The sequence below is a fragment of the Vespula pensylvanica genome, chromosome 2 (genome assembly GCF_014466175.1).
Source record: "Vespula pensylvanica isolate Volc-1 chromosome 2, ASM1446617v1, whole genome shotgun sequence".
NCBI classification, from domain to species: Eukaryota; Metazoa; Arthropoda; class Insecta; order Hymenoptera; family Vespidae; genus Vespula; species Vespula pensylvanica.
The window spans coordinates 9,863,679-9,882,276 of record NC_057686.1 but is presented as its reverse complement, the minus strand read 5'-3'; the positions used below and the strand labels follow the sequence as shown (position 1 = coordinate 9,882,276).

The following is an 18,598-nucleotide window of genomic DNA, read 5'->3' as shown; positions in this document are numbered from 1 at the left end:
AAAACTGCACATAGATAAGATAATGCTCAAGGTAATCTAATTCTTTTCAAGGGGACTATTCATGATTTCAAACATATTAATGAACAGTTCCTTGTTTCTTCTTTTCATAAGACAAGATATATTATTACATACTCATGAAGGAAAAGTTAATAGAACTTTTTTAAGACTATTAACATCTATCTACAGTTCAGCTTTTCAATAATCTTTAAAGTCTAGAGTGCTTGTATGCTAGGTCCTCTCCAATCAAACTCCCACTATCACTGCTTGTTGTTTTTTGTAAACAAATTCTGGACATAAAACGTAAGTCTGGAAACAGCCTATTTGTTCTGAGCATATATGTTCTGATAACAATATATTGTTACATAGAACATTCTCCCATGTAACAACATTAACAGAACTTAACAAATAACTTATATAAAAATTTATAATCCAGTTATATATATAATCTGGCAAATGTGCGAGTCCTTTCAGACTGAGTTCCAGTTGAAGACAGAAATTGTTCTGTAAATACGGAAAAATCATGTGAGAATCTCTTTAAAGCTTTCAAATGATTTTTGATGATTTTAATTCCATGAAAATATCTTCTTGTTTTCATTAATAAATACAAAGATTTTGTGATTAACGAGTTTGCAATTAACCCTTTACAAACCTATGATAATATGAACAAAATCCTAGAAAGCTTCTAATTTGTTTCCTATTTCGAGATACAGATCTACTCGCTATAATCTCAGTCTTTTCCTCATCCATAGACTAATCCCTTTTCAAGATTACATGTCCCAAATATTTTACTTCCTTTTTGAAAAATTTATTGTTCTTTGGATTAATCTTCACATCTGCCATACATAATTTTGCAAAGATCTCCCATAAATTTTCCAACATTGCTTCAAAGATACAGTTATAAATAATTATATCATCAAGACATACCAAGCAAATCCTATTCAGTAAATTCTGGAAAACATCAAACATTCAAATACAGCTGGATCATTGCATAGTCCCAACAAATTTCCATTTGTCTATATCCATTCTTCAAATCAAGAGTCGTGACCATTTTTGCCCAATGGATCAAATAAATCATCTTCTTTGTCACTGCGTTCAATTTCTTGTTGACAGAAAATCTTTAGGTACCATCTTTCTTACCTACAAGTATCGCAGAAAAGATCCTAAGGCTCGAAGATTCTTTTATCACCCTCTGAGTTTTCACATCCTCGATAATCTGGTCCACTTTCCTTTTCAAGTGAAGAAGAATCCTATGAGGAACTTGGTTTATGAAGCGAAAATCGATTAATTCTATATGTTCCTTCAATTTCCTGCAACATCTTTTTTAAAAAATCATGAAGAAACTTTGAGAAATTCTTTTCTTGCTTCATTGATTCCAAGAATTTTCCTGAAGCACATTATTCAAACTATCAATCAGTTCTCCTAACTATTGAAGTTTCTCAATATGTAATTCTTTGAAACTGCTTGTCCAAACCTGTCTTTGCCAAAGAGTCGTTCTTTAAGATACAATCATTCGTAATCTCTACTATCACTAGAAATAGTTTTTTAGGAAATTCCATCTTTCCTTTCTCATCTTTGCCAAGAAGCCCCTTACTAAAGATCAATTGACAAGTTTAGGATTTATTAAAAACACATCTGATCCTGTATCTAAAAGAAAAATACACACCTTCATCATTCATATCCTAACAATTTTCTAGCGAACACTCAACACTATTTTCAAAATGAGATTGAGGTCTCTTATTTCCAATAGAACTTCCTTTTTCTAAATAATATTTTGAAGATTTTTGTCCTTTTTGTTATTTTTTCGTACATTCTAAATTATAAAAGGATGTTTATTATGTCTTCTTGCAAATTCGATCCTACCACCAATCTCCATTTAATGGAGGCAAACATGTCTTCATGATCGTATCGCAGATTAATCTGAGCTTTTTTGTAGCCTTCTTTTCTGTTATTACAGGATGATGTCATAAGTAATATATCTCTTATTGTTCTGCTAATTGTAAGGTAGATTTTTGTCATAATTATCGAGCAATGCTGTATATTCATCCTTTAGTTTCTAGTTAATTTCGCTTCTTGGATGTAGTACCTCCGAATTTTTTTCTTCTCTGAGTTCCAGGTTTCACTTTAAGTTTTTATGGCAATTTAATCTTAATTTAAATTATGTGTTTACCAAAATTGCCCCTCTGGTATAAAGTTTTTTTGAATTCCTCCAACTGCTCCTCAATATTTGATATTATACTTAAATTGCAGATGCTCTTTACATGATTTTTTACAACTTATTCTCTACCAACTATTCAACCTAAGAGAGTTTTTTGTAATACAGAATGATCTTTAGCTTGTACTATTTGACTTAAGCCTAACATCTTCCAAAACGATTAACATATTGATGTTCCCCAAAAGTATAATTCCGGATCGACTAGTAGCATATTGTCTAATATTTGAAACTTAGAAAGACCTATTTGTACCTGTAGTATCTTTTTGTTATTTACAATAGAATTAAATATTCTAGCATAGCAGTAAACTTGTTTATCTTGTATTTTTAATTATCTTGGATAATTTAATTATTACAATATTTTATATTTTTATATGTAATTGGCTCATTCCGCTTAAAAAGATGTTTGTAATGTTAATAGTCATTTTAATTTCTGCACTCTTTGTTAATAAATTAATCCAGAATCTAATAAAACTCTGCATTTGATTGTTTTATTTTCCTCATCACATACATAAATTTAAACTGTGGATAAAATTACTCTTGTCTTAGATTTTAAAGTACAATATAGTCACGTCCTATGGCATAATTCAAGATTACTTAGCTTTTAGTTCGGTTGTAAAGCTTTTATCAGATATTGATTTTAAGAATGGTGATTTCGAAGATGAGTAATGGGATAGAAAGATAATTAAGAGATTCTGGATATATATATATATATATATATATATATATATATAGAGAGAGAGAGAGAGAGAGAGAGAGAAAGAGTCAGAGAGAGAAATTTGAATAAGCTGAAAAATGAACAAAGCAATAGACAGAGTATCAAGAATAAATATTTTAAATTACTTGCTTTTTTTACAAGCGGTATACGAGAATTCCGAGTTTCAATGTGATAGGTGAACAACGTTCAATAAGAATTGTAAGAGAATATAGGCTGTACAACTAATCGAAGACTTACCAATTTTTAAATAAGGACTTATAAATTCATTAATCTTTCGATTAAACTGAAAATATAGACTTATTATTGGTCTTATGAAATGCTGTTCATGTCTCAGGAAGTGATAGATGAACCCATGAGTGGGCTAAGGTTGTGAGAATTAGAGAGTGTAGATTATACCGCAATAGGATATGGAGAATTTGATTTGAAAATGATAAAAGGTATCAGTTTACTTCCCATTCTCAATGAATTCTTAGCTTACACATTTTTAAACTCCAGTGAAGAAAATGTAGCATACATAAAAAAAAGACTGTACATAAGGCATAACATTAACATTATATTATTATATTACTCATATATAATAACTCATTGTAGGTTGTCTTAAGTATTGATGTTTCCTAATTGTTTTATGCAATTACCGAAAATATCAGTCCCTTATCTTGTTTGTTATCTTCGTTCTGTAATACAAATGCTATTTTATTTGACACTTAAATCAAATATGTATTATGACACTTAAAAGAAATCTTACACATATTTTTTATACAGTTTTTATTTATAGTTTCTACTTTTTAAGCGATTACCACAGAAATGAAGTCATTATGTTTCATTTCATTTTACTTGACTTGATAGTTTCCTAAAACTTTTGTAGCTATATAAAAAATGATCTCTGTAAGAATATTCACATATTGGACATGTTTTTATTTTGTTTCCTTTCTTGTTGCTTTTCTAATAAAATTTATTTTTGCTTATTATTTATTTATTAAAGTTAATTTATTATTTATTTAGTTTAACATCATCCAATTAAGTAATTTAATAATTTTTTGAAGTCAGTGAATGGTCCTGAGACAACGTTCACTAATTTATCCCACTGAGATCTTGGGTAGAATTCTAAAATTTCAATTTATTTGATACTATATGAATTAGGATCATATCCAATATTCGATAGGTGTACCTAAAATCTTTTATCTTTATTATTAATTGATTCAGGGCAACATAATTTACTGTAGGTACTTTTTCGTCTTAATAATTCTCGTAAATGACTTTGATAATTAATCTCTTATTATCGTATTTAGTCTTTAATAATTTTCAACTTTTTTTTGGAAGTTTTCTGCTATAATCGATAATCCTACTACCTTAACAGCCTCATCAACTATCCAAGATATCCATAAATAATGAAGTCTCTATATTTGATAAATGTGATTTGTTACAGTTTCATATGCATCCTTGAATCCTATATAACCTTCACAATCTCTTCCAAAAAATTATAAATTAATTTTTGATAATTTTCGACGTATTTATAACTGCTATTTGAATCAACTATTCGTGTTAATTTTGCTCTTATTTCATCTTTTAATTTATAGTACGCAATATCAAATTGTGCAGTCTTTGCCTCGTCTTCTTATTGGTTTGTTTTTAGATCTTCATTGTTTTTCTGTATACTAATTTTCTTGTCGTTCATCTTGAAATTTATATCAAAGAAATAAGAGAAGAAAGGAATAATAACATAAATAAAGAATTGAGAAAATTAAGAAGAAATAGTCTCACTAATCTGTTTTCTGCTGTTTTCCTTTGGCATGTTGCTACTCCTGTATCGAGCGTGGTTTGACATTCTTTAGAATAGCATATTAAAAATGTTTTAATAGAAAATTTTATATTTTCATTAGTATAAATTATGTTAAACAAAATATATATATTTTTTCTATAAAAAAAAAATAAAGAGGCAAAATATTAAAATTCATTCTTTGTTCTTCTTTCCTCCCGTTCGTATACGTAGTGTGGCAGAAAGACCGTTAATTTTTTTGTATCTGTGAAAAATTGATGTCTTTTTCTTTTTTTCGTTGTCTTTATTATGTAGTCGTAATATTGTCTTACTTATTGTTTTTTTATCGTTTCTTACTTATCTAACTTTACTTTTTATTTCAGGCTGAAGCATGATTCATCCACTATTTAATATGAGCAATAGAAAAACAAAAGAAAATAACAAATATGGTTGGTATAATTTTTTATCGCGTTATGTTGCGTATGCATGCAAGTACGAATGAGAGAGTAACTGAGTGGCCAAACTAAATTTTTTGTTTGAAACAATTGCTACGCAACGTCTCTGTCATTAGTCGGCGAATATCCAAAAAAGGACCTACTCTTGTTCTACATAATAAATTTTATCTGTATTTGTTCCGTTTACACAAGTTTAATTTCTCTAAACTCTCGATTTCCTAACAATATTTAACTAATGTCTATAATAATTCCCGTTTCTGTAATAATTTGTAAATATAGCAAAATATTTCACTGAAGTCTAAACAATGTCTATCCAGTTTTCCAATTCCCATTAAATCATATATACCGTTTATCCAGAAAGTTCCGACTGAATTAATAAAAAATAGAGAAATATTAAGATGACGGTTGCAATGCTTCAGGTGTTACATAGTCTTCCCCCACTTGAGTACAACGTATAGACACTCATAGAACCATGTGAAACTATCAGAAAAGTCCTTTGGAATGTTATTTAACTCGCGTATCACGGATTTCTTCTTGCTGTACGACAATGCGCCCACTCACATGACTGTAGTTGTGTGATTTTTAATAAAAAAAACAAATGCCAGGTCTGAACCATCCTTCATATTCACTCGATTTGGCACCGAGTGACTTTTTTATTTCCCAAAATAAAAATTCACATAAAGGTACAACGCTTTAACGACATAATCGACATTTAAGCCACTGTGACACGCGAGTTGAACAACATCCCAAAGCTTTTCTGACAGTTTCACATGTTTGTATGAGCGTTCTATGCATGCTCAAGCGGAGAAAGATATGCAGAACACCTGAAGCATTGAAACCGCCATCTTAACATTTCTCTACTTTTTATTAATCCAGTGTAGAAACTTTTTGGACAGACGGTGTATGTCCGAGTGCACTAAGCCAAATTTTTCGTTGTTTGGACTGTCCGTTTATTTGTATGATTGCTGATAAATTTCCCCTTATAATATATTTTGAAATTTATATAGGACTTGATTGTGTAGATTCATACTATTGACAATTTCGTCTGATTTTAATTTTTTAGATTATTCACATTAATGTGGTTAAATTGCTGATGTCATCTCACCAAATTTTCACTTCCATTACTTATGTGCATCATGTAATTTTTGTTTTAGTTCATTAAATATAATTGTCTGTTTTTAGTTTCCGTTAGTGCTGTAATCCTGCAAACGCGTTTCACTGATTTCTCCAAATAATCTTCACTTATAATAAAAACCGATAATGAATTATTCCGCAATATTGGTATGTAAATGGCATCTTTTATTTTCATTAGATTTGAATTATTCTGATTAGTTTACATTAAATTCAACTTCTTTTTTAATTTATTAGTTTATTAGTTTAACATTGTATATACACTAATTGTTGTATTCTGCTTCAGCATATCAAATTTATCTTTTGAAATACACATATGCTCTGTAGTACCACTGTCAAGGTACTAAGCACTAATCATGGAAGCATCTGCATTACATTATTGCATCCCTGGGGTCATCACATCTTATTTTTTATCTGCAATATTGATTTTTGTGGTTTGGCTTGTTACACTTAGAACAATTTCCTTTAAACTTCCAACTGTTAGATTATATTTTTTTATCTTTGAAATTTGTACATAATTATGGTCAATATTATATTTCATCGCACAATATCTTTTTGTCATGATCATCTGTTTTCATATCTCGTCATTCTGCCACACAACAATCTAATGCCAAAATGATAAAAATTAGCACATTTCTAAAACATGTTTCATAAGGAAGTAGAAGAGCTACTTTATAGCACTAGTATAACAGATTAGTCATTGACCACTATAAGTTATAAATAAATATCAATTTTTCAAACTAAAAAATTTTAATGCATTTTTTGGAAAATTTTATTTTTAATATGTTTTCAAATTTATGTACACGATAAAAGAAAAACTATTTGACTTATCGATTTTATCGAAAAATGTTTATTTAAATAATAATCAATTACCCTCGATGAAACAGAAATATTAATAAAAGACCAATGTAAACAATGTTTCTACATTAAGAAATTAAAATTTTTTCTTAAAAATCATTTTTTTTTCAATTCCAGTTTTTGTTTTTATATTTTTTTATAATATTTGTTTATAATTCACTTATGACAAAATTTCATGAAAATTAAAAATCTCTTTAGCTTTGTTTTAAGCAGAAATTGAGCTCGCTAGATTGTAATAAACAAAGCATAACTTCGCTGACGAGTCACGACTGTTGCCAAATAATAATTGTCTGTTAAAAGCATTTTTTAATGAAAAAGTTTTTTGTATTTCTTTAAATGCTCATTAAATTGGTCTTAAAGTCCGTGAAGATTAGCCGTTTTATTTATATTTTAAAAAATCTTCAAAGATCATCTTTTTCTAGCGTTCTAAAGTAAGTTACTTTCTTAAGATTATTGATAGTTGATTATTGAGAAATTTAATCACTCTCACTTTTAATTGTTAGAATTCTCACATATATTGTGTCATTGTTTCATCCTACGTACTTCTATTTATTTTTTTCCTATGTTTTATATTTTACTCATGAAAGATTAGGAATGCATAATTTAAGGATCCACTTAGGACTGATGCCTTTTTTATTATCTATCAAATAATCGCTATTCTATCATGCTCTTTTCCGAATCTCAATATGTCGCATAAATGTCCTGACATCATAACACCCTTGGAGAATATAACACCTTTCAGAAAATTTCCAATACTTTTATTTATATAAATGTATCTTGTTAAATTCCTCAAATCTTGCATCAATCATACCTCGCTTCAGAAATGCAATATATTTCTTATTGCATGTTAAACCAATTAAAATTGTAGGTGTTAACATTACTATTCGATAAAAAAGAATAAATCTTTTATCCTCTGTATTACGTTCTACTCCATCACACATTATTATTACTATTGTAATGCGTGTGAAATAGTTGAGTCAGCCTTATGTGCGAAATAAAAAAAGAATAAATTTTGAGAATACGGATAAATAGAATGAGACATCACACGTGGCAAGAATATATGTGTATGAATAAAGGCATGATAAGGGAATGTAAGCGGATGAATGACCTGTTTAAGGAGGCTTTAGTCAGAACTACCAGTCCACTTTTGATCTAGCCATTGCACAAAAAATCCTCTTCTTCAATTCTTATTTACTGATTCATGTCAATATAATAAAATACACATTTCGATGGTGAGTTTGTTGCGTCATATGGGCGCAATTACGAGATCGCGTTTAGTTGTATTTCTCGCATCGGACCAACGATATCAATTCACATGGAAGATCCGTTCCCCGTCTTTCCTTAATTATTATAGAATTGTAGACGCATTGGAATAAGGGCTGCAGCATAAGGGTTGGAAATTGTTTAAGGTCCTCGCTAAAAAATCGTTCGCCGCGTTCCCGCAAATTAATGAGAGAACGCAATTTCTTTGAAGGATTCCGTGGAGCTCGTGAAGGTAATGTACAATAAAGAATACTTCGCGAATTGAAATTATACAATATATCTTGAAATAAAGAGATACAGATGTGTGATTGTTATGTGTAATTATCTATGTTGGCTATCTCTGAAGGAGTAATGTTTAGCAAGACTCGAAAATCGTGATGGTTTTAGTCCAAAAGTTGTATATTAACTTAGATTGTGCAGGATACTTTTGATTGAGGCATAGCCTGTGATGCTGATAAAACTCGGTTTTTTTATTGTTGAGTATGAATGGTTTGAATCTACTGACTTTTGATTTCTTTCGAACTATTCGCAAAGACAATAATAAATTAATAAAGAGAAATGGAAAGAGAGGAGTTTAAGTAAAAAGTATCTAGAAAGGGAAAGCAATATTTTTATTTGTTGTGGGCGTGTTGGAATAGTTCGTTCAAAATGTTTAAACAATCTCATATGTCGAGTTTTGTCTTGGTGACCGTATGGACCTATGAGTATTGCATTGATATTAATTAAAATTTTGTCTAGGAGTTCAGTATCACTGTTTATCTATTGTCCGGTTCGACATTATTCAAGACTATGCTTGACTAAAGATGTCTAAGCTCGGACAAAGATGACAATATTTATTAGTTAATTTTTTATTTATGTCTTTTCTTAGCAAATCAATGAGTTCCCAAGAGCAGATATCCTCTATAATGATATAAGGCCTTTAGGAGAAAGTACTATGAATTGCTGAGGGTGCGCATGTATGCATCAATAGAATATGTGCATAATATGTCACTATCTTCTTGCAATGATGAAATATATTCTATAAATATAGAGCATCAAAATACTTCACACTAATAAAAAACTTTGCCTCTAGTTAATCCAAACATGATTTTCATTCATTATGGTATTTCATAATTTACAATGAAATTAAGTATTTAATGCTAAACAAATAAGGTAATCTTTCATTGTAATTTTTAATTTATAACAATTAATTCTAACATTTAGCATTAAACAGTTTTATATCATTTGTGTTTAGTGTTTCCAAGTAATAAACCTTTCTTTCCTTGTCTTTATTCTACATTTTAATTATTTTTTTCTGTTTTTTTACTATGCTTATATATAATACTTGTTTTAGATACAAAAAAAATAAAACGTAAAAAAATTTTTAGAAAAAAGGATATAAAATATTACTAATAAAACATACTAGCAAATGATATATATATACATATTAATAATAATAACAATAACAATAACAATAACAATAAAAGTAATAGTAATGATAGTAATAATAGTAATAATAGTAATGATAATGATAATAGTAATAATAGTAATAATAGTAATGATAATGATAATGACAATAATAATGATAATAATAATAACAATTGAAATATTTTTTGAAATAATTGTTTTCGAAAATTTTTAGATTTTTCTCTTCTACTATTCTTCTGTTCCGAATTTTTCTCTTCACTAATATTATTTGACGTTAAGTGATTATTTTTCATCCCTTTGTAATTCTGCCATTAATAAAATATAACACTATGTCAAATCTCATCTATTTTATATTTATGTTTTACAAATTCTTTTACTCCCCTTTTATTTTTTCCGAGATACATATGAGGTCTACTTTAATACATCGCAATAATTATCGATAGTTATAATGTTACATCTTTAATAACACAAACTAAACATCGCATCGTAAATTTGACGTAATACGTAATGATTCCAGTTTGTCTCCAATTAAAGATAATAAGAAACAGTTTCCATAAATAACATGCAGATAATTCTACTTATCTTCAACATAATGTAATCCACTAAAAGTATTGCCTATTTTGATACTTCCACTGTTTCATTTGCATCTATCTTCATTCAATATCTATTTCATATAGAAACTATCCATCTATTACATATAGAAAAAATCTAGATAAAAAATCTTATTTAATATCTTATATAACGGAAGCAAAATTATTACAAAATTTTGATTAATATAATAAAAATTATTTTATTATAAATAAAATTTTTATTATAAATATTTTTTAATTTTTATTTAAGATTTTTGAAAATCATAATTTATGAATATTATAATAAATTGAAAACAATAATAAAATATATCAGATCCAATTTTATAATATTAGAACCATAATTTTACATTATGTATATAAAATATATAATTTTGCTGCAATTCTTACTTCAGAACAAAATATTATTTAAAGATAAATTCAGTAAATTATATTAAATATTGTTAACTTTGCAAAAACTATTTTTCCAAAATATTATTTAAGTTCATATAAATGCTTACTACATTACTTTATTGTTGAGAATACACTACAATGAGATATAAAATATTTTTTTTTTTCAAAAATATTTATCACAATTATAAGCACTTACTCATTGCTTACTTATTTTTTATCATAAAAATGTCATATTACTATTGCAGAGACTTTAGAAGCTCTATGGGTGATTTAGCAAAATTTCTCATTTTGACTCTTATTTATTATTACAAATAGTTTTAATTTACTTATGTAAGAATTTCATTTGACAATGTCTTTGTTCTTATATACACTTGTTTTGTACACTGCTTGACATAATTAAAAAAGTATTATTTATAATTCTGTTATTACATATTTATATTATATTCAAATTCTATAATATAGGTTAGACTTACTTATGGCGTTACTGTTCTAAATAAATTTAAAAATTTCCATATAGCAGTATTTATAGTATTATATTATTATATATATCCATTTGACATAATAATTTCTTTAGTCATTGCAGGAAAACTTTGAATCATCATAACTATATAAGCAAACATTTATGATCCCATGTTCATAGAATATTTTCTATTTGTTAGGTCTCTTGAACTTATTCTCAAAGTTTGTACAGATCATTCAGTTACATCCTTATATGGAATCTATTTGAAATTATTGCCTTAAATAGATTATTTATTGTTTTTGTAAATGTGTGAAAATTATTAATTTTTCTTAATATATTTATATATTAAACACTGAATAAATTACATCTGACTTATACATTACAAAAATATTCAGAGAGATACTTCATTTCTTGATATATTTACAAATAGTGCAGTTATTTTTCTAGAAATAATTCTACTTAAAACATAACATTTATTTACAAATACTTCATATAAGATTTATTACCAAGGGGACAATATACAATTCAATCATTATACTATCATTTAATCTAAACATGTATCGGAAAAGTAAAAACATTTCATTTAATCCTTGCCAACTATTACTTTTTTGTCAGGAAAAGAAAAATAGTATTGCAAAATTGCTGCTATACTTAATTTAAAATGGTGAGAGATTGAGTTTGACATCCTTTTGTTAGGTGCCAGTCCCGTGCTTTTGAAGAAGTGCACTCAACAAGCCGAAAGGACACGCAATCTCACGACACAGGAGCTCCTCTAGGGAATGTAATTTTTCTCAGGCTTATGCTTAGTGTTACCTCCTACATTGGCCCTATATTTAAAATAAAACTATGTAACCATAAATAAGCGATATCTCCATCTTTCTAGAATTAAAATAGGACCTATCCTACCAATATAAGAATTAGATATTATAAATATAAACAAAGACTCCCATCAGTGTACAAAAAGAGATGTGTCTAAACAATGGAAAGCAAAGGAACAATGGACGTTACAAAGATGTGACACGTGCGCTGAGTCTACAAAACCTCATCTTTACCAGCACGCAACATCCCAACGCCCGCAACCGCCATTAGACATTTCCGCCGCCAATTAGGGCAGAGCTATGACTAGCTAATGACGACACTGCGGCAAATCGCTCTTCGATAATTGGGCAAAGTTCCTTATTTAACCGGCCGCACACGTTGTCTCGACGATTATTGTGTTCGGGTCATTCGCTTAGATTATTGTTAAACTATTGTTGCTTAGATCATTTCATTGTACTAATTACTACGATTATTATTTGATTTATTGTCTTGAACCGAATATATTCTTACATCTATTGTTATTATATTAAATAAATTGAGCATTATTAAAACAGTTTAAGTTAATAATCCCGATTGTGTCTGCAGAAGCAACTCACTCTTCCAATTCTTATCGAGACAAATTTCAATTCTACTTCTATTTACAAATCGCTTAAACGCGATCGAAGAATTCGTTCTCCGCAGCACAATCGACAAATTCTTTATGCGACTTCACCGCCAATCAAGTCTACTCTCTCTGGAATCGAGCCAATCGAGCCGAGGAGAAAGGAATCGGCCTATCCGGTGGTAAATATATTCAATTCATCAATAAAAGAAGTGGATTCCAGCATCGAGTTCTTGTCAATTAATCCTCATCACCGAAATAGAAGTAAAACATTACCGTAGCATTCTCATTTGTCAAAAGTAAAAGTGGGTGTCATTTGATTGGCTTGCGTACGTCGTCTGGCATACCGTTGGGTGCTAGTCTCGTGCCATAGAACTGCATACAGCAGGTGAGGCTAAAAAAGGCACATTAATCTCACGTAGCAGGAACTCCTTGAGTTTATTTTCCCGAGGCCCGTTCTTCGTGGGACGTAACATTAATGAGTTGTCACAACGTTTATGATATCGTTTATATAACGTGACATTATTATATCTCAACTAATAAGGCTCATCTATATCTCGAAAATCTTAACCAATAATAGGCGACTATATATTTCCGTAGTTAAAAAGATATTTATAATGATGTCATTAAGCGCGAGATATGAAAGAGTATAGAACAGGCGAAAATTAAAAAAAGACAGCATAATAGTTCCACGACAAATGTAACTTCATTATTTTCATAAGAAAATGTAGAATGAAATTTTCAAATAAAAACGAACTCTATTTTTAATGTCACGAAGAGTAAAATCTATTGTGTTTCTGCATTAAGCACGACGCGTTGTATCATATATACGAAATAAAATATTATCACTAGCGTTAGTAAAATGTGTGTTGTAAAATATATGTTATATTACATTTTGTATAGATTAAACTTTATGTCTATACATGAAATCTGTTGGTAATTTGATTGTTTATGTTTTCATATAGAATATTAACTAGAACGTATAAAAAATGCAACAGGACAGGTAATTTCCATTTTTTACGTTATTATTTATATTTTCATCGCTTTTAGGATCATCATTCGATGTGATGTAATTTAAAAATTCCTCTAGTAATTTCTTTTATTGTGAATTCGTTGTCATAAAAAAAAGCAATGGGTTTTTACTGTTATTAATTAATTTTGGATCATGTAATATTTATATTAGTGTTTTAAATAATTGAAATATATTTTTAATTTTTTTACATAATGTTATTACCACTTTGTTATTATAGATATTACTTTTTAGTTAAATATAGAAGAAATAACATCAATGCAGTATAAAAGCATTAACATGTATATTTTTATGTTAAAATATATAAAATATATAAATTAAAGTTATCTGTCAAGAAGCAAGTTATATATATTGATATCTATTGTTTAGTTGTTATACTTTCCAATGGAATAACATCAATTTATAGATTTTTATTCATTGGAGAAAAACTACTGTAGCATAGATACATACATACATACATACATACATACATACATACATACATACATGCATACATACATACATACATACATGCATACATACATACATACATACATACATACATACATACATACATACATACATACATACATACATACATACATACATACATACATACATACATACATACATACATACATACATACATACATACATACATACATACATACATACATACATACATACATACATACATACATACATACATACATACATACATACATACATACATACATATCACACACACACACACACACGCGCGCGCGCGCACACACACACTCACACACACTTGATCTGTTGCATATGCTTACTTAATACAGCATGTTGCCTTACTTATATAATCATATGTTTCTTTATTGTTAATCTAGCTATAATAAGGTGATTTTTAATGGCAGTAACTAAAAAATTATAGTGAAGATACAGTTATTAGTGATACAACAAATCATGTATGTTTAAGCCTGTCTGTATAGATTGATAATTTTTCAGTTGCTTTTAGCTAGTTATAGAATAGAGTGAGTAGCGAATAATAGGCTTTTAAGAATACAAATCAAACATAACAATACAAATGTATACAATTTCTATGAAATCCATTTCTTATTGAAGTTATATAACATTATTTAGTCATCTAGAAGAGAAAAGAAACTTTTAAGTGATCAAACTATTTAATCGCTTATGATAAAAGTTGTCATTGCATGTTATATACTAGCCTTATGAAATATTTATTGTTTTCGTGCAAGCTGTTTTGAAAAAATGGACTATTTTACATTATCTGATATCAGCTAGTCTTATTCTTGAAATAAGTGCATACCTACAAGGAAAGTTGCAAATGATTGCAATGGTAACACTAGAACAATATTTTTGATAGTTGCAAGTACAATATATATATATATATAACTTAAGTAGGAATGAATATCTTAAGTTTCAATGAAAAAAGATAAAATAAAAATAAACATATACATATATAATATCAGAATGCTAATAGGAAAATATATAATCTTTATAAAAATCGATTTAGAAGGTATAATAAATATACTTTATATATTTCTTTAACAACATATAACTTAATTTTATTTTTTACATTAGGAATTACGAATTAAATAGTAATGATGATATACCATATATTAAGCAAAATATTTAATTTATTTTTATGATTTATTAATACAGATTATTAAATTAAGCTTTTCAGATATAATTATTTTAGATGTATAGTATGTAACAATTATATGTAACACCAAATAGAAATATGACATGTAATATTCTCACATTATAACATTTATAAAGATATAAAATAAAATTGTTAATTCTTGTAATAATCCTTTTTCTAATACGAAAAGTGCTTATATAACATGTATCATACATACATAGCATATACACGTACATACAAACATACACATGCTATAGCAAGTGCGCTCATTAATATAAAATTGTAATTAAGTATAATACAGAATCTTTTCAATTAAACTATGTCATATATTTCTAGGCGATATCTATAAGTATGTTTTCCAACATGTATACAACATATATTTTCCGATGTTGCCAAATGTAAATCAATGTAACATTTTCAATTGCGAATTTGTACATTATATTCAAGAATACTGTGTCGGAACGTGTATGCATTTTTATCATTTGAATACGTAATATTGCGACAAGTATGGAGTAAAGTTTCACTTCTTCAATACACACGTACTATATTACGTGAAGGGTATTGTACTACAAGCATATATTTTGGTGCGATAAATCAAGGGAAGGATAATTTTCTTTTTCCGTCTTCATCATTAAACCCACACAAGGCTCGAGCTAAAATATGTTTAATAACCTCAAATTCCTATTTTAGACATTAATCTTAGTAAAAAGACGATTTATGACGAATATAAATTCTCTGAAATAAGGTACTATAAATGCATGTTGATTACATATACGTCAAATATTTTTTTTTTTTATAAATATAAAAAAATAAGATGTTTACAAATATTTTCAGATGTAATTTTAAAAAGTATACAATTTCTTCTTACAGGTACAGTTTCAGAAATGAGCCTAACCAAACAGAAAACTTTTATCAAAGGTGAAATATTATAAGTGTAATTAAAAAATAATGCAGGATTTATATTTACAAAAGTATTATTAGTTTCAAACATATTTCTGAATAATTTAACTGTATTTATAAGTTAAAAACATATACATAAAAATAACTTTATGAAACTTTTTCCATTAGATTTATTCCATAAGAAACATTCAAGAAATCAGAAGAAAAAGTCAAATGAAGAAATCAGAGAATGTAATGGTAAGTATTTAATCATGTATATTATCATATATATATATATATATATATATATATATATATATATATATATATATCAAATGAAATATGTGTTTGAAATATAAGAATATTATATGTTTGAATATTACTTTTTATAATTATGATTATATATCCTTTTTCATAATAAACTTATGAATTAAAATATCTTTTTTTTTGTAGGTATTGATTATCCATTGGACATATGGTTTATAATATCAGAATATATTAAACCAGAAGCTATAGGGAAATTTGCTTGTATTTGTAGATCTTCTTATTATGTGACTACAACTGCAAAATTTTGGTTTCATCTATATAAGACGTATGTCTGTATACAATTTTTATTTTTAGAATATTGTGTGCTCATAATGATTATTATTGCAGTTATTACAAGTTTGTTCCTGGCATACCAGAACGCTTGCAGCCACATTGGATGGTACTACGCCATGAATTACGTCTTTGTGTCATTAGAACATTGCATTATTCCTATTTTGCTGAGAGGAGTATATCAAACTATGTATCACAGTTACAGCAAAGAGAGCCACATTCTCTTGTTAAAAGACAATGTTCTCTCATGTGGCACAAAGTATATTGTTATTTTTATATTTCAATTATTTATCATACTATATTTTTTTCTTCCATAAAATTCAAATATAAGAATATGTTATATATTTTGTCTAATGGAGTTTGATAAAAATAATAAAATACAATGATAAAGAAAGATATTAAAACATCTTAATTAATATTTATTTATTCCAGACAGGACTTAATCGGTGGTATTTCTTTTTCAAATTAAAAGAAATATCGAGAATATGCAATGGTACTTTGATACAACAAAATAAAAACATACATGAGCAAATGAATGACGTTGAAAGAGCAGAAAAAATAAATAGAAATCCAGAGGAAGGTTGTAAACTTTTACATGTATGTATTCTTCTCGTTAAATGTATTATATAAAGTTTATATTTAATAGCAAATATTAATTTAAATTGAATTTTAGGTAAGATCTGTAAAATATAGCAAATTACCATTTGTAATTGGACTAATTCTACAGAAACTATCAGTGACATTAATGCCTGGTCTTAAATACTTGCGATTACAGCTTGAATTTGGAACATCAGATCTTCCAAATGCATTAACAAACCAAGTTATACTCAATTATGTAAATGATTACGAAGTTTTAGATTGGTGGCATCCACGTTATCCACATCAAGATACAATATCTCATTTATGTGAGATAGGTAGTACCGTACATTTAACCTCAAATGATACTTGGGAATAATGTCTTTATCTAATTTCTCTTGCAAGAATATTATATTTTGTCTATTTATATGTATTATATAAATATTAATTTTATAACTGAAATATATGTATGCAAATATTATAAAAAAAGTTTCGGTTCTAATTGAAGAATCTAAACATTCAAATATTTCTTAACATTCGTTTCAATTTTTTCATCTATTAATATCATATAAGTCTTTTGGATATTAATGAGCTATAGATAATTGTTATTTCTGTTCTATGTTATGTATTCTTTTCAATATTATTTTATGAAACCATTATAATGAAATATAATATTGTTATATTTCTTTTAATCAAGGTTTATCTATTAAAGTTGTTCAGTCACTATCATTCAAAATGTGTATTACTTGAACAAAAAATACAGTAAGAAACAAACTAAAAGCTCGTTAGAAAAACCTTATTGTTTCTATCGATTCATTGTATCAATGTGTATGCTTGTATAAATCTTCATCCTATTGATGTACGTGATTTGAAGAACTAGGCTGACAAAGAGACATCACACAATGTATGATCGTCAATTTTGACAAATCAGTTTGTACAAAAACAATACATATTTTGTAAAAGAAACAAAACATGTGATTTCTAGACAGACGTTAATATTCTTTTTATACTCGATTTATGTTACATGCATTACTTTTTTTTTACATCTGTCTAAAATCATTCATTATAACTAAATAACTGAATCTATGTGATATAAACATGTTTACAATATTATTACAAAATATGAAATAGTAGTACCACATTATGATTTGGAAATCTTTAACTAATTACGTTAAAAATGTATACGTTAGACTTTTAAAATGCGCTTTGATTAATAAATTAAAAAATTCTGAGTT

At 27.6% G+C, this 18,598-nt stretch overlaps 1 protein-coding gene and 1 long non-coding RNA gene across 7 annotated transcripts; one reads left to right on the top strand and one right to left on the bottom strand.

The window, feature by feature from the left end:
- Window positions 1-11,291: 11,291 nt before the first annotated feature.
- LOC122637944 lies at window positions 11,292-12,362 on the bottom strand. Of its 2 annotated transcripts, XR_006329322.1 has the most exons (3): window positions 12,144-12,362; window positions 11,662-12,064; window positions 11,292-11,496 (listed from the first exon to the last, which is right to left on the bottom strand). It is a non-coding gene; the product is annotated as an uncharacterized LOC122637944 (long non-coding RNA). The 2 variants fall into 2 exon arrangements; XR_006329323.1 differs by lacking the exon at window positions 12,144-12,362 and having other exon boundaries at window positions 11,662-12,131.
- A 2,095-nt stretch (window positions 12,363-14,457) lies between these two features.
- LOC122637943 (transmembrane protein 183B-like) lies at window positions 14,458-17,891 on the top strand. Of its 5 annotated transcripts, none has more exons than XM_043830485.1 (8): window positions 15,311-15,869; window positions 16,002-16,056; window positions 16,182-16,229; window positions 16,380-16,448; window positions 16,644-16,782; window positions 16,845-17,046; window positions 17,220-17,384; window positions 17,461-17,891. In XM_043830485.1, exons 3-8 carry the CDS (start codon window positions 16,196-16,198, stop codon window positions 17,740-17,742), a joined length of 891 nt encoding a protein of 296 aa, XP_043686420.1. In that variant the 5' UTR covers window positions 15,311-15,869; window positions 16,002-16,056; window positions 16,182-16,195; the 3' UTR covers window positions 17,743-17,891. The 5 variants fall into 5 exon arrangements, with proteins under 5 accessions (XP_043686416.1, XP_043686418.1, XP_043686415.1 ...); XM_043830484.1 differs by having other exon boundaries at window positions 15,311-15,910; XM_043830481.1 differs by adding an exon at window positions 14,458-14,679 and having other exon boundaries at window positions 15,648-16,229.
- The last annotated feature ends 707 nt before the right edge of the window (window positions 17,892-18,598 follow it).